The 17336-nt window shown below is 36.3% G+C and overlaps 1 protein-coding gene across 1 annotated transcript in view; it reads left to right on the top strand.

Moving 5' to 3' along the window:
- The window catches only part of LOC117425955 (cadherin-13), a 339797-nt gene that overhangs the window by 202733 nt on the left and 119728 nt on the right, over positions 1–17336 (top strand). Inside the window, exon 7 of the mRNA XM_034043295.3 lies at positions 6107–6285. Coding sequence (XP_033899186.2) covers positions 6107–6285 — 179 coding nt within the window. The remainder of the gene's footprint in view (positions 1–6106; positions 6286–17336) is intronic.

Genomic DNA, 17336 nt, shown 5'->3' on the forward strand with positions numbered 1-17336 from the left:
GGTAATTGTATGTAAAAATAATGTGATATCTTGTAACAATTGTAAGTTGCCCTGGGTAAGGGCATCTGCTAAGAAATAAATAATAATAATAATAATAATAATAATAATAATAATAATAATAATAATAATAATACAAAATAAACCAAAAACCACACACCTTAACACAAAAAAACAACAAAATATAAAAAGAAACCACAATATTTGAGTAATTGTAATAAGAGCCGCTCAGAATGATAGTAAACATCATAAAAAGAGTAATCTGACATCAAAAAGACTTCAATCCAGCAGCATCTGTTCCTGGATTGATGCATTTTAGATAGGTAATGCCTTTTGGCCTATGAAATATATATATGCACTCTGTTTAATAAGAAACACATCCATCCCAGATGATTAGATTCTTATAAGCGGTTGATTCTTAAAAACGGACCAATATGATTACAAATAGCAAAAGCATGCCTCTGTGCATCAGCAGTTTAAATACATTATACAAATGTCAATGGTGCTCAATCACCACAAATGGGTAAGCAACTTGTTATATGATCATGATTATGTTTACTCGAGGCTGCAGAATCCTATTTTACTACAGTATACTTGAGAAGCGATCGTCTCGTGAGGGAGCCTAGTTTAACTGCCCTGCGGTGTTACGTGTAATGGCCTTTGAATTAAAATGACATTACAATACAGTATTTTTCTGTCAGGACTACCACTGCATTTAAGCATCTGTGTCTTGCTTTTTTTTAGTTGCGATGCAAATCTCACAGTTTTTCACTAAGCAGAGATGCAAAGCTTTATTGGTTGTACACCTCATTGCACTTGATACTGTATCGCATTACATGCAGTCAGTTTGCCCCGAAATGATTCTTGTAGTGGATTGCTTTTATTCTTACAAGCGGAGTATTTTAGCATGGTTAGTATAGGAATGATTTTATCCCAGTGGTTTTGATCACTATATTCGGTTGATTCTTATATCAGGAATTCTTATAAACGGCATGTACTGTATATAATATTTATTTATTTATTTATTTATTTATTTATCTATTTATTTATTTTTTACATTTTTAAACATGTTTTTGCAATATGCATTAAAAAAGTGAAGCAGTGGCATAGCTTTAAGCTTGGTTACTTGGGTAAAGGAAATACAAATATACAGTCTTAATAAAAATCACTGTAGCTTTCATTTAAACAGAAGTACAGTCTGTAACATCTTCTGGCGACACCCATGAATTCACCATTCATCAGTGGCTTAGTGATGTAAAACAGTAATGATATACACATGCATTGCATTTTTCTCAGAAGGGAAATGTTCAGAATTCACAAACTGTGTTCCTCCCCATTACCTCTCTTAAAATGGCTTGCAGTTTCAATTTTGTAAACCTGATGTCTTCACCAAACCAAATCGTATACACTCAATTCATATTTGAGATTACTTTGTGAAAACACCACGCATCACTGATTTTTGTAGTCTCGCACAGTGGAAAACATCACTACTCTATGAATCAAATGTTCAAGAACTGTCTAACACATTAATAAAGCAATACTGTATTTATTTAAAATATGCAATATTAAGGGCTTGCATAAGTTTGTTGAGTGCTTTAATGGAGAACACAATGACGCAATACAGCATAAACGCCCATACGAGGTGCTGTTAAAGCCTATATCACACAGTTAATACAACACTGGATGAATGAGCTGAAGTCTCAAACATACTGTGCAGCTTTACATCTGTTCATACGTAATTATTCATGTGATATGCCCATATGGTCTTCAGCTATGGGACAATGTATGTATAGCATCATTGGACTCTAAATCAGCTGGATAAGCCACGCCATATGTGGAAATACTGTACCCCAAGTCAAGTTAGTTCACTAACTGTGTTACATGTATTAAGACCCCACTCATATTTGTAGAACCCAGAAGTAGCTTTGTTGGATCCAAAGGGGTCATATTGTCTGTAACACAGTGAAGGGGAAACAGATATTGTTGTGGAAGGCAAAATAGGCAAAAGAAGAAACCCTTAATTTACACATTGGAATACATAGCTTTGAAAACTCTGAATGCTGTATTTTTCTTCAGTGGTAAAATATTCAAAAGAAAGACCATTTGAAAACTCAGTGTGCTGCTAATGTTTGTGAACGCGCCCCAGACCCTTACACTGAAGGTTTGTGGAAAACCAAATCCTTCTGAGAGCAGCACTGCATTTGATTGGCCCTCCTTTCCCGAGCAGTTAATGACACAGACTGCAAGAGTGTCTCAAAAGGTTCCTTGATCTACAACTGATTCCTTCCCCAGGGATATCAGTTGCTTATCAGCTGTGAAAACAATGTACTTATTAATCATATAAAGGGGCTTGTGTTGCCATTGTATTGTCAGTTTCAAAGACCACGTAGCTACATAGTATAATGAAATCTGTATGCTACCAGATACAATTTACCCAGTGTTTATTAATGTAAAAGAAAAGGGGGTCTGATTTCCTGTTCATCATTCATGCTCTGCTGTTTAGCATTTTGCAAGGTGCAATACAAGATTTTACCAGCTCCTCTGTTCTAGTTGCTGGCCATAAATATATGTTTAAAAAATGCCTTTATATTAATAAGCGCCAGCACCTTCTTGTGCACAGCAGTGTATTGCCAGCTAAACAACAGGAATCTTGACCCAAAGTGGTAGATCACTAGTTGCTGCTGGCTGTTTATAAAGACACTTTGGCAGATCCAGCCTGTGTTACACGTATCTATGGCAGGCAACTACAGCTGATGAGCAGATCAGATGAAAGCACCTTTACACACTTATTTGAATCATCCAAAACCAGAAAGATGATTTTGCTATTGTTCACATGTAATGTGTAAACCTGTCAAGATCCCAACACTATGTGCAAATAGAATTGTGCATCTAATAATGGACTGTGCGTCTAATAAAAAAATAATGAACTTGCACGTTTCTAATCAACATAATAATAAGCAGAAAATGCCATGAATGCAACCACTGAACAAATTGTAATGATTTTTTTTTTTTTTTTTTTAATATAGCAGTGACATCTGTTTTACTAATTTTTTCTTAATTATTTTTCCTGATTAAAACCGGCACTAATTAAAAGTTGACGAAACACAGCGTTCAGTCGAGTATGCTAAGGAGCTGCATCCAAACCAATTCTGGTACTCCAGAAATCCTACTAAACTTTGTGGCAGTCGGTTTTTGCACTCTTCGGAAGGTGTTGTCCAATTGCCCAACTTTAAATTAACGATAACTCTTTGTGCGTGGCTTAATCAATAAGCAATTTCTCATTCATTGAAGTTCAGTTACATGTTAATAAACAGTCAGTAGGATTGCAATACGGAAAGGTATCCATATGAAAATGACAAGATATAATTTATTCCAGTAACCACTCTAACATAACTATGTTTTAGTTCCTCCATATTTGTTGGAGCAAGATGTTGCCCTTCTTAAGATGTCTTAAGAAGCATACTCAACACACATATTAAAGATGAGTTGAAAACTGCAGTCTAATGGACACAAAAGCAACTCTTGGATATCTATTGACTGTATTAAGATAGAACTGAACTTCCATAAATGGGTAATTGCACATACTGGAAAAAAATCTATTTTAACAGAAACATGTCTGCCATAAATCACAAATGTAGCTATAGGTAGTTGATTTCCCATTATGCTGGTTTTCAGTTTCCGCATGATTCGTAGAGAACTGCATTAAACAAACATGTTTTAATGCACTGATTGAGTGAATGTTCTGTTGGTAGTTTTCTGTGTTGAATTGGAGCTGGTTATTACCAACCTGTCTTTACCAACACCAGTCATTGCAGCCGACTTTAATTGGCAGTGACTAGTTCTGAAAATAAGGAAAGTTCTCTCTTACTGAGTGGTGGAACTTACTAACACCCCAGCAAAAAAGAATTGTAAAGAGCTGAAGTGACCTTTGCTGAGGAACTTTGTAAAGTGCATCTGGTGGATTTGCTAAATCATTGAAGGGGTGATAAAGAGTTGATTTGGCAATGGGATAAACAAAACCTGGGCAGAAAACAGCTGTCAGTCGCAATGTAGTTATTTTGTATTAATTCCTGTTATTAATGACTTTATGACCACTGATTGATTGTATGTGCTTTTAACATAAAGTTGCTTAGTTTCTCTTGTTGTTGTCATTGCTTTATAATTTATTTTATTCCAGTTGACATATAAATGTTTGTTTTTAATGAGATTTAAGCCAAAAAAAAAGTGCTGGCAGATGCTCTCCTTGACATTTTGGAAAACCCTGTTTTTTTTTGTATACTCTTTTTGTAGCTATAGTTCTGTGTATAACTGCATCCAGGCATTTCTGCAAATGCCAGCCCCCTTTGATCTACTTTTTTAATCAAACATGAATAAAGAGAGGAAGCTGCATGTAATCCTCACACTTATTTTCATCTTTATAATTATAACCAGCGTGACAGATTTTTACTGCGATTCTGCCTAGACAAATTTTGCTTGTTCACCTTTGGGCATGTGATTTAAAAGGCACACTAGCCAGAGTTATATAAAGACAAGCCAGAGTATTGTGAATCACACTGAGAAAGGAACATGAAATGCAGGATTATGAGTATAGTACTTTGAGTGCTTGAGGGCAGAGAACTAACCCTTTGAGGCCATACCTAGCAGAGCAATCAACTGATTGATGGATGTCTCCGTGAAATAAATTAATTGGTTTGATAGAAAATGCTATTCATGTGATCAATATGGAGCCCTCAGAGATGTCAGCCCTGGGTCACAAATGTTTACTTTTTAATACATACGTGAGCCGGACTCACTGTAGCTTTGAATGCAGCCAAGGAGCCAGAGAAGAGAGGAGAATGAGGCCATAGACATGCGTAGTTAATGGAACATCTGAGCAACAATTGCACAAAGCAGCAATACTGAAATCATATCTGGTCTCCATAGTTATACAATCCAGGTCACACAACTGGCTGCATAGTGCTCTATAGCATTTATATATCCCTAAACAATCTGTAGGCTAATGTCTGTGTAAATGTAGGCAATTTTTGTTCTATTGTCTATTAATCTGTGTGGGTGTTATAAAGCTCATGAACAGGCTTTTCCTTTGTCACCATGAGTTGCCCACTGTGTGTCTTAGGAATGGCTGCTATTGGTTTGTGTTGTAAACATTTCTTGTACAAACCCACAACCGACGTCCCTATTTTTCTTTGTGTGTGTGTGTGTTTTCTTTAAATACTTGCAACACTGATGATGACCTGTTGCTTCCTGGTGCCTGTGTTGTAGGTCAAATTGTCTGATTGCTACTAGAGCATTAGAGTGAACTGAAACACATGAAGTGATTAAGTACCAGAAAGCAGCTCCAATTCTCCATCTATAGGGTTGGATTTTAAATATCTGCATAGTTGAAAATGTACATACAATATACAAGCAAAGAGCCAAAAGATCTTCAACAGAAGAAAAGGAGAAAGCTAGGACAGTGATAACATTGCTAGTTCTAATAAGAGGAAATAAAACATAATACTGTACAGTAGGTTATTCAGAACACATTCAAAAACTCAATAACAAAGACATCTCACTGAAATACCTGGCTAAGTCAGTTGTTGTTGGAAGTTCACAGATCTCTGTGTCTCAGCTTACAGTAAGCACTGGCAACATTTCGGAACATTCCACAAGGTATACCATAAGCCAGCCCAAGAAATCACCCATTGATCACAGTTAATATGCTGGTGCATTTGCAAATGCATCCAAATTACCCCACAGAACATGCTCACTGTAACAATGTTATCTCCTGGCTGAGGCTTAAACGGTTAAACTAGTGAAAAACATTGCACATGAAATGTAGTTCAGGGGGCTTGTTGAGCTCCAGTTTGGTTTGGTTCAATTTCCTTCAATAACAGCACTTGCAATGTATTCTACTGTAAGGTATGGCTGGTTCAAGTTTAGAGATTCTGTTTTTGTGGACACAGGTTTTTAGAATATCGAACACACAGAGCTGGACTCCCATTCCACACGTAGAAAAATAAAGTTCATATGCTACTGCTTCCATGTCAAGCTGACTCTGGGAGTGCAGGAGGCAAAAATCGCTGCTACGATCATGTGACTGGTGACACTCTCTGCTTCCTTTTTTCAGGAACCACCGTGATGCGGATGACGGCTTACGATGCCGACGACCCCAACACGGACAATGCCGTTCTTCGCTACAACATCGTCAAACAAACGCCCGACAAGCCATCCCCTAACATGTTCTACATTGACCCTGAAAAGGGAGACATCGTCACTGTGGTGTCACCTGCACTGCTGGACAGAGAGGTGAGTGGCAATTTCCGGCTTCCTTTGTGACAACTTCAGATTTAATGGTTTCTAATTGATTTCTTTAGAAATAATAGTTGAAGGCATATACTGCTGAACAATGCACTGCATGTCAACTAAAGTAAAATTAGATGCTGAATCACATGCATACAAGAAGATGGACCTCAGTCTCTTAACAGGTGTTTAGCTATAATGGGATCTGATTGAAATCTATTATATGCTGTATTCTCTCTTTGGCTAGTGCTGGATGAAAGCAATTTAGAGAAAATTGGAGAATCAATATAGTCCACATGAAAGTAAGCAGTTTTTTTTCTTGATCTTATTTCCCCAGCATTAGTCTTATTTATTTAATTTTTTTTTTACTTTCACAAAATACAGTTTTGGCTGCCAGTTAAATTTTTTTTTTTTCTTCTTATTTGAAGCTGTAATGTTTATCAAAAGCACAGATGCTACTGCTACATCCCCCACTGTCTTCTTGTAGCAATGAAACATTTAACAAATGGATGACTGGTAATTGTCAACCCACATCACATCCTGGGAAAATAAACTATTGTAATACTTGTTCTGGAAAACATAAGTGCACTGTGGTATTCAGTATTAAAGGTGTGCTATACTGCAAAGTGCCAGAGGCCATTGCTGGAGCCAATACTGCAGGTGTGTTTCTGGGTTGTAGTTAATTAGGTCTCAAATTACCTCGCTTCTTATGTTTACATTAGACTCATTTTCCATCCTAGTAAACTAAAAGCACCCCTTGGCCTCAATACAGCTATCAAAGATCTCTGTCCAGCTGGTACTTCAGAGTGTAATCTCTGCAACATCTAAGAAAAGCCACTTAGAACAAATGAGTTATTTCATATGAGAATGATGCTGGAGGACATTTTAATGTTAACACTCAGGTTTACCAGCTGTTGAGAGAAGATGACTTAAACTGAAAATGATATATAAAGTGACATAAAGGTATCTGTACCAAGTTACTCTTTAAAGCTTTGTCATCAGTCAGGTACAACACGGATAGCCTATATGGTGCCAGGAGTGATTCAAGTAACACCACTTAATTTTTTTATTGGCTTTTTCAAAACCTGATACTGGGTGTCCTGCATTGATACCTGTTATTTCACACAAACAGTAATATAAACTGTTTGGTGGACTGTTTTATAAAGCCTGTGGGTTTGTGGAAGATTTTTTAAATAAACCCTCAACTTAAAAATACTTGAAGTATTTATTTACATTTTTTAAATAAAAGCCCAAAGTGAAAGTTAAATAACTGCAAGCAGTGGGTTCTGTAATCTGTATTAAGTATAACAGATACATATTTTTTATTATTATTATTATTATTATTATTATTATTATTTATTTCTTAGCAGACGCCCTTATCCAGGGCGAATTACAATCGTAAGCAAATACATTTCAAGTGTTACAATACAAGTAATACAATAAGAGCAAGAAATACAATAACTTTTGTTCAAGCAATGTACAAGTGTGACAAACCACAATTCAATAATACAGCAGATAGTGATAGTGACATCAGGATATGATTAAATAGTGATAGTTACATCAGGATATGATTAAATACAAAGTACTACAGGTTAAACACTTGGCAGATTACAGTATTCTGAAGTACAGGATTAAATGCAGTAAAACAGGGGGAAGATAGAGCAAAATAAAGCACATTTACATGAAGGGTGATAGTGTCCCAGGATACTGAGTTCTACAGGTGCTGTTTGAAGAGGTGAGTCTTAAGGAGGCGCCGGAATGTGGTCAGGGACTGGGCAGACCTTTTAGCATTTTATTATTCATGCTGGTAGAAAGAACTAAAACCGCAGTGACAAACTATATCAATTATATATTGGGGCACAGTATGCATTAAATCAATGTATGCTCCTGGCAAGAGTAGCTGAAATGACAGGAATGCAGGTATTACAAAAGTACAAGCTACTTGTCTGCACCAGTGCACATTAAATGTGACTTGGCGGAGTGGGACCAGTACAAAGGATGATTTCCTGGCGACTCGCATAAAGATATTCGAAGTCATTTTGCTACAAAAGAACGCTGTATGTAAAGAAAATGCTTTAAAAAAAGAGAATAAAGCCACATTTGATTAATCAAAATATCTACAACTTGCCTTTTGATTTAATATATTTTGGATACAGGAGAAATCAAGGGAATACCTATAGGATCCAATGGGGGCATGATGTGTACGCCAATACTGATAAATATTATAGGTTTGTAAACTGTCAGGTCACAGATTTTTTATTTATATTTCACATGACTTTTTCTTCCACGTTGCTATCAATTGAATTGCAGTGGCAATTCAGCTTATCTTTATTCTGACGTTTTTCTGGTCATGAATATCAGTCTAAAAACATGCCTCCAATTTGCTATTTAAGTACAGTGCAGAAGTATAGTCGAGTCACTGGCAGTAAAATATATGTTGTACAGATGTCTGTAAATGGCAAGTTTTTTGATTGCCACATATATCCCATTCTGTACCAGTAATCCGACACCTGTCATAGGTAACACTTGATAGGAAATTATTTATATAGAAATATATAAATTTACATAGGAAATGATTTATATAGAAACTGCATATGCTTTCTTGACTGCGAAATGGTATTGCTGTAAAAAATGTGCACCTTAAAATCAATGTTTTTGCACAGGGGTTCTTTGATTTTATTCAAGCTTTTATTTGAACTTTTTGTAATCGTAATCACACACAGCTTTGCTTGTCCAGAAATAGAGTTCAGTACATGTCTGGCAAATGAATTTGCTTTGTTATACCTTCTAAAACAGTTTGTGCTTGTGTGGCAAAGTGGTTGCTGATTATGTACAGGTGCAGAGGTGATGCAGTGCAGGAATAAACGGACAGAGATTTGTAATCTGGTACGGAAAAATATACGTTTTATTTTTTTGTTATAATCCAGGTCTGGTGACCAAATAATAAACTGGTTATACACAGCGATGCATAAAACACGGAGAACAGTAACAGGGATTGCAGCCCTAAACAATAAACACAGTATCTCTCCCACAATATACAACCATGGTCACCAGTCCTGGGTGCTTGCTGTAGTGCTTGTGGTGGGTGATACAGTTTAAAGAGTGACAAATAGTGCAGTGCTGTTCCGGGTTCAGTGCTGGCTCTTAGCAACAGCTCTGGAACGTGTTAAATCTATAAACACACAAGTAACAATTATAATCAAGACAAACAAACAAACACTCACGATTCTCTTAATTCACAGTGCACGGGTCCTTCCAGGTCTATTTCAAAACCAAAAGCGAAGGAAAAGATTTACAATTCTCCAGCCCCTTTTATACGATTATGGTAAACGATTGCAGCTGATTCTATTGCCTGCACCTGCTACCTCGTTTACCTTCCAGGTCAATACATTCCCGCACTGGAGTCCCGTCTTTTTCCAGGCTGAATGACTTCCCGACCCAGGGAATGAACTGTCAGGACAACCTGTCCAAAGCATTTCCCTTTCACTACTTCGTACCCTCACAGGAGGAGAGGGAGATTTACAACCAGAACTCATTATATTTCCGTCACAGCTTGTCTTTTACAATGAATGCCGCTACTATTTCTTTGGCTTTGGTGCTGATTTCACTTTTCATTTTTTTTTTTTTTAAACTTTGAATGTGTTTTTGAACATAAGGGGATCTATGTATCTTTGATTTTTCTTTTGTATCTTGACTTTTCGTAGATTTTTATGACTTGGTAGACCTACCCGCAATGTACTAAAGTAATTTTCAGTCCCGTAACTCAGTTTCATCCCTGCTGCGGTAGTTTAGTTACGACTGTTCGTTTCAAACTACTTTCGTATGCAAATATACAAATCTCATTATAATATAGAACCCTTGATGTATCATTTTTTCATGATTTACAACTTTGATTTGTGCCTGTTATTTTACGCATGCCTCTCAATGGTGTAGATTCAGTGTGAAACTTCCTGTTTAAATGTTTCCGGGCTTTTAGCGACTGTAAAACAAGAACATTTTGCGAGCAATAAATGTTTGCTAATTTCGCGTTTATTAAAAATCTGCAAAATTTATGTGCTGTGAAATAGATTAGTCATACATGTGCTGTACATTACAAGAAAAAGAAGCGCAGACATTTATTGCAGCAAAAATGGACCTTGAAGGCCATTAGAAAGTTGCCGCAAAAAAGTCCTGTTTTTACAGTACTTTAAAATAAAGCACCTTAAAACATACATTTTGTTTTGGTTTCTTTTATATGTTAAGGAGCTTTATTAATGAAGGGAAGCACGTAAACAAATCATTGCAGAGTTATTTAATTAAATGTGGTGCACAGACAACTGAAATACGCAGAAAAGTGTTTACTTGCGTAGCCTACTATATGTACTGTACTTTTCCTTTACACAACAATTATTATTATGATTATTATTATTATTATTTATTGCATTTATATGGCGCTTTTTATACAACAGTATCACAAAGCACATAGCAGAAAAAAAATAACAAACCACAATACATTTGTATAGCATGTCACACATACAACTGCCACAATCAGACCATTTAAATAACAGTATACACAATACAAAAGCAGCAATTTTAAAGTTACATTAAAACCCACTAAGATAAGAAAGCCATTTTATAAAAATGCATTTTTAGTCTTGACTTTAAAACTGTAACGGCCCCAGTTTCCATGACAAACGAAGGCAGAGCATTCCATAATTTAGGAGCTCTACAAGAAAAAAGCCCTACCTCTCTTGTTGCCCCTAGGAATAAACACCAGCCTCGCATCCTGTGATCTCAGAGTGTGGTTTGGAAGGTACGGGGTCAATAACTCCTACAAATAAATAGGTGCTAATCCATTCAGGGCAAAATATTAAAATCAATTCTATACTGCAGCAGTGTGGAGTAGTGGTTAGGGCTCTGGACTCTTGACCGGAGGGTTGTGGGTTCAATCCCCAGTGGGGGACACTGCTGTTGTACCCTTGAGCAAGGTACTTTACCAAGATTGCTCCAGTAAAAACCCAACTGTATAAATGGGTAATTGTATGTAAAAATAATGCGATATCTGTATAATGTGAAATAATGTATAATGTGATATCTTGTAACAATTGTAAGTCGCCCTGGATAAGGGCGTCTGCTAAGAAATAAATAATAATAATAATAATACTGCACAGGGAGCTAGTATAAAGAGGCCAAAACAGGGGTAATATGTTCACTTTTCTTGGTTTTAGTCACAATTCTAGCGGCAGTATTCTGATCAAGCTGCAAGAGAGATACCACACATTTTGGGACTCCAGAAAAAGTGCATTATAATAATCAATTCTAGATGAAACAAAGGCATGCATTAGTCTCTCTGCATCAGATACGGAAATAATTGGTTAATAAAAAAGTTTGGCTATGCTTGTAAAAAATGGTAAAAAATATACTTTAGTAACTTCCTTAATATGTCTCAAATGACAGATCAGGATCAAAAATGACCCCCAAACTTTAGTTTAAGTGTTGATGAGAGACTGCAAGGGTCGAGCTCATGTAATACCACATTTCCTTTTAGCTGGTTCTGTGAGCCCACTAGCATAACTTCTGTTTTATCTGAATTCAATATTAGAACATTCTGTGACATCCAATACTTAAGGCAAGGCAAGTAGCTAATAACACCCAGGCAGAAGACATTCCTGGCTTTAGGGACAAATATAGCTAGGTATCATCAGTACAGCAACGGAAGTTCATTCTGTGTCTGCGGATAACATCACCTAACGGTAGCATATATAATGAAAACAACAAGGGACCCAGAATGGAGCCCTGTGGAACACCACAGACAACTTCTGATAATGCCGATTTTACCTCCCCAACAGAGACAAACTTAAACCGATCAGAAAAATAAGATTTAAACCAGGATAGGACAAGGCCAGACAGTCCCACTGTGCTTTCAAGACGATTCAGTAGGATGGAATGGTCTACAGTATCAAAGGCAGCACTTAGATCTAGAAGAATTAAAACTGATGGAAAGCCTGAGTCAGAGCTTATTAGCAGATCATTCACAACTCTGACAAGGCCGTTTCGGTGCTATGTGCAGCACGAAAACCAGACTGAAACTTCTCGAATATACCATTAAGAGTTAGACATTTTTGTAATTGAATTGCAACAACTCTCTCTAGAACCTTGTCTAAGAATGGTAGGTTGTAGATTGGCCTATAGTAATTGAGGATTTTAGGGTCCAAATTGTGTTTCTTAAGTATAGGCTTTACCACAGCTACCTTAAGTGCTGAGGGAACTATACCGGAGGAAAGTGAACCATTTATAATGTTTAAAATGTGGGTATTAACAACATCAAGGTATCTTTTAATAGTTTAGTAGGAATAGGATCAAGAGAGCATGTAGTAGATCTCATATGTTGAATTAGCTCTGTCAGTTCCTGTAAGGTAATCAAAGAAAGGCCCCCATAGTAGCCTTAATAGGTGTAGTTGGTAAAATTGTGCTGGAGTCCTCCTTAATAGAAGGTGTCTTTGGAATCTCATTTCTGATGTCTAGTATTTTATTTTTAAAGAAATGTAAGAAGTCATTGCAGCTGTGAGAGAAACCAATGTCAAGGGTAAGACTTGTAAGGGAAGGATTAATTAATTTATCTAGGGTAGCAAAAAGAAATCTAGGATTATTTGTATTTGCTTCAATTAAACTAGAATATGATGATCTAGCCAATGCCAGAGCCTTTCTATATTTAACCAGGTGGCCCTTCCATGCAATGTAATGAACGTGCAGTTTAGATTCCCGCCATCTCCATTCTAGTTCACAACCCTCATATTTCATCTTACGAGTTGTATAATTAAACCAGGGTGAGCTTTTTTTAAAAGTCACTCTGAGTTTTGATTGGCATTACAGTATCTAAAATACCAGTCAAGGTGGTGTTGTAGGTATTAACTAGCACATCTACTGATAAGGACTCAGAGAGTGGTAATGAGCTCAATGCATCAGAAGGCTCAACAGCAGTTGAAGAATGAATTACCTGGGATTTAAATGTACGGTCCACAGTCTTTGTTGATATTGGCAGATTCACCTCAAAAAGAATGGCACGATGATCAGAAATAGTAAGATCTAGGGTTATGACGTTCTTAACAGCTAAACCACGAGAAATTACCAGATCTATAGTATGGCCACGATTATGCGTAGTACCTTTGACATGCATGATATAATCTAAGGAATCCAGTACCCGCAAGGAGTTAGAAACAGAATCACTGTCAACATGAAAATCACCCAATAAAAGAATCCTATCATATTTGACTGTCAATATAGATAGCAGATCCCCAAATTCAGTCAGAAAGAGTGGGTTTGACTTGGGTGGTCAATAAATAATTACAATATGAACAGGTAATGGACTGTTTAATGTCAAGGTTAAAACGTCAAAAGATGAATAACCTTCAACAATTTCGTGTTTGATTCTAAGTTCACTACGGAAAACAACAGCAAGTCCACCTCCCCGGCCACTAGAGCAAGCTTTCTGGAGAATAGTTAGGTGGTAAAGCCGCAATCAGGGAAACATTGTCATTCGGTCCAAGCCAAGTTTCAGTTAAAGAAAAAATATCAATGTTGTAATCCTGAATAAAATCACAAATTAACAGTGTCTTATTAAATAAACCTAAGTGTAAATTGCTAATAGAAATTTGATGAAGGTTACTGTAACGCACACCTCTGTGTTTACACAGCAGGTAGAGAAAATGGCAGGATACTTTAATCTGAATTTGACATGCCCTCCCCTCCCCAGTTCCTAGTTTAAATACCTTGCTAGGTGGTGTTCAATTTATCAGCTACCCTGCTTGCCCCTGACTTATTTAGATACAATAATATCTATTTCTTTTCCAAAAGCAATCCCAGTTGTTTATAAATCCCAGCCCTTCTTGCAGAGAGCAACCAGCCAGCCAAGTATTTACGGCTCTAATTCTACTGAATACTTCATCCCCACCACCAACAGACCTGTGAGAATAATTCTGCATCCTAACTTTTTCAGCTATCTTGTTAATGATTTGAAATCCTCTTTCAGAATCTCAAATTTTCTGTTCCTTATGTCATTTGTACCTGCATGTACAATGACCACAGACTTTTTTGTGTTTTAAAAATCTGTGCAATATTCAATATCCTTTACTTTTGCTCCAGGAAGGCAAGTAACAATAATATTTATGGGACCTTTACAGCTAAAATCACTGTCAACATAGCGTATAATTGAATCACCTACTAACAACACCTCACCCCTGTGTTCATCCAGCACTAGGTCATCATTGCTCAGTGCTTGGAATCTATTAGCTAGATCAATCTCCTCTCTATGTGGCTTGCTATATACATTGACTCAAACAAAAAGTTTTCTGCGATATTCTTAAAGTAACATGCTTTTGCGATATTAATTTAAGTATGTTCATAGAATTATGTTTTCGCTTATGAGTTGTAATGAATGCATTTGTACTGCAGGCTAGGTTTTAAGAAGCACATGTGTGTGTTTTTTTTTTATATAAACATTTTCATACTAACTTTTGTACGTGATAACATTAATTTAAAAATACAATTGATGCCTATGATTAATAGGTTCTGTGACTAATTTGAAGATATTAATATGTCTCAATATTAACTAAATCGAGTTATTAATCAAAATGATTAATCTTGCTACATAATTGATTTATTAAAATGTTTGGATATACTGTTTTAATTCACAGTAAATCCTAGCACCGGCACTGATCTTCATTGAATTTATTTTGTTAGTTATTTCTTTCCATGTTTCATTTCTTTATTTTTGGCCCTTCAAGGTGTTAAATAATATTTCCTGATTTTTTTTTCCATTTCACTAACTAGTAGGTAAATGTCATCTTTGTAGAAATTTGTTTTCCATTTCTTTTTGGCATTGCAAATCTATTTACATTGAGATGCAAATTCTGATCTCTCCTGTATAATGAGCAGTAATTTATGCTGTCCGTAAAACTTGTGGTGATATTACGATAGTTGTTCACAAAAAATAACTGTTTAGTACATCGCACGCAAAAATTCTACGAAGGAATCAGACTTCTCTTTGTCTTATACTGCACTTAGCAAAAACAAATATTTGCTTCCACTTGGAGGAAATAAATAGACATATATTAGAGTAAGCAGCTTCAAATAGCATTTTAATTCAGTTCATTAAAAAAAAAATTATAACGAATACAACCATTCTAAGTGGTCCGTGGTTACCGAGTTACTGTACCCTCATTTTTCTCTGCATCTATATTTACCTGGCTCTGTGCTAGCCTTTAGCTTACCTGGAGATCCTAACTGCCAGCACTGAACAGGCTTCCTAATTCCACTCAAATCATGTGACTACGGGACCCTTTCAACTCTGCTGGCCCCTCCTATTCTACATTCTCCAGAAGTAAAGAATTAGGACGAACAAATGCAGCCCTTACTGTTTTTAAAGAGTTTTCAACCACCTTTAAATAAATAAATGCAGAAATAAATAAATACATAAAATAAGTAGAAGCTAGTGTAAACTAGACTAGTGTTTTGCGGTTTTGCTTATCAAGCTATTTAGCTAGAGAGTTGTAGGGGTGTTTCGGGGGAATGGTTTGATTCACTGTAAACAAAAGCTGCTGTTCTAATGTTCAATGCTTATTAGATACGTGGAAAGCAGGGCACAGCACTACAAGTACATTAGACATTTTAGGATTTGTTAACATCCTCTTTTTATGTGAATCCCTGGCGGCCAAAACAGCAGATGTTGAGGAATGAGGAAGCAGATGTGTTAATGGGAAGGAACATTTAGAAGCCCAATTAAATGTATTTCAGGGATACTGTAAAAGTGGATGTTTATGGGTTTCACACATAGCTTTCGGCAGGGGTTAATGTGTGCCTGACAGGCGACAGATCTACAATTTGCAAATGATAAACCGTAATGGTGGGGGATAATTGTTATTGCAAAAAAATGCTCTCTATACATAACATGTACAATAAAAAAAAAATTTCCTGTTCCATTAATTTTATGTTAAAAGTGTACCGTATATATTTTATCATGCAACGTCTTTGAGTAAGGGAACAAAAAATAAACAAATTTCAACCCAAACGCTGAAACACCAAAAAACTAGTGCTTGCCGTTCCTGTTCGGCATGGCATGACCAAGGTCAGCATGCAGCTACCGACACCAACAATAAAGCACAAAACCAACAAGCGGATGAGAAGATTAAGCATATATGGCAGCTACTCTAAATCAATGTTAGTACATAAGGTCTAGAATAAAAAATGCTGTCACTCTTCTTTAGTTATAAGATCTGGCACCTTTTTACAAAATAACTCCTGGTTTTAGGAGAAATTACATTACATGAAAACACTTATAATCTCTTACTTTTAACCTGGGCAGTACTCTTTTGTATTTGCATTATTTTTAAAGCCGCGCAGATAGGGACAACGGCAACTGAAGCACCACAGCCTGACTTGTCTTGTATATTGGTCAAGGCACTTGCTTTGGGAATTGTATAGATAAGAGCTTAAGTAAATAGAAAAAAAAGTTTGGGAACAAGAAGAGGCCATTCAGCCCATCATGGCTGTAAACCTTCTTAGCACACCATTTACAATGCCCACCTGGTAGGCTATTCCATGCATGTATTACTCTGTGTAAAAAAAGTGGTTCCTACCACCTGTTCTATACTTACTTTAACTCCATTTATGGCCTACTCTTTGTGCCAAATTTAAAGTTGTAACTTGGGTTATCTATACAATTTAGGATTTTATAATCTTCAGTTAAATTCCTCATTTCATGTCTTTTTTTTCCTAGGTTGAAGAGATTTAATTCTGTTAAACTGTTCGCATTGCTTACGTCATTCAGTCCTGTGATTAGCCTAGTCGCCCTCTCAAGTGCAATGATGTATATGTGTAACAAAGTGGTCGTATTTCCATGATACCTAACATGTCTGTTAGGTGAACCTGTTGACACCACTTTGAATAAGAAATTATTTTATTGTCACAATGTACATTTGTTCCAAGGTTTTGTTCTTTAGATATATGTAACAATAAGCTTGAACACATGACATTGATTGGTTAGATGAAAGAGATTTTGAAATATGTCAGTGTCAAATAAA

The sequence above is a fragment of the Acipenser ruthenus genome, chromosome 20, assembly GCF_902713425.1.
Source record: "Acipenser ruthenus chromosome 20, fAciRut3.2 maternal haplotype, whole genome shotgun sequence".
In the NCBI taxonomy this organism is placed as follows: Eukaryota; Metazoa; Chordata; class Actinopteri; order Acipenseriformes; family Acipenseridae; genus Acipenser; species Acipenser ruthenus.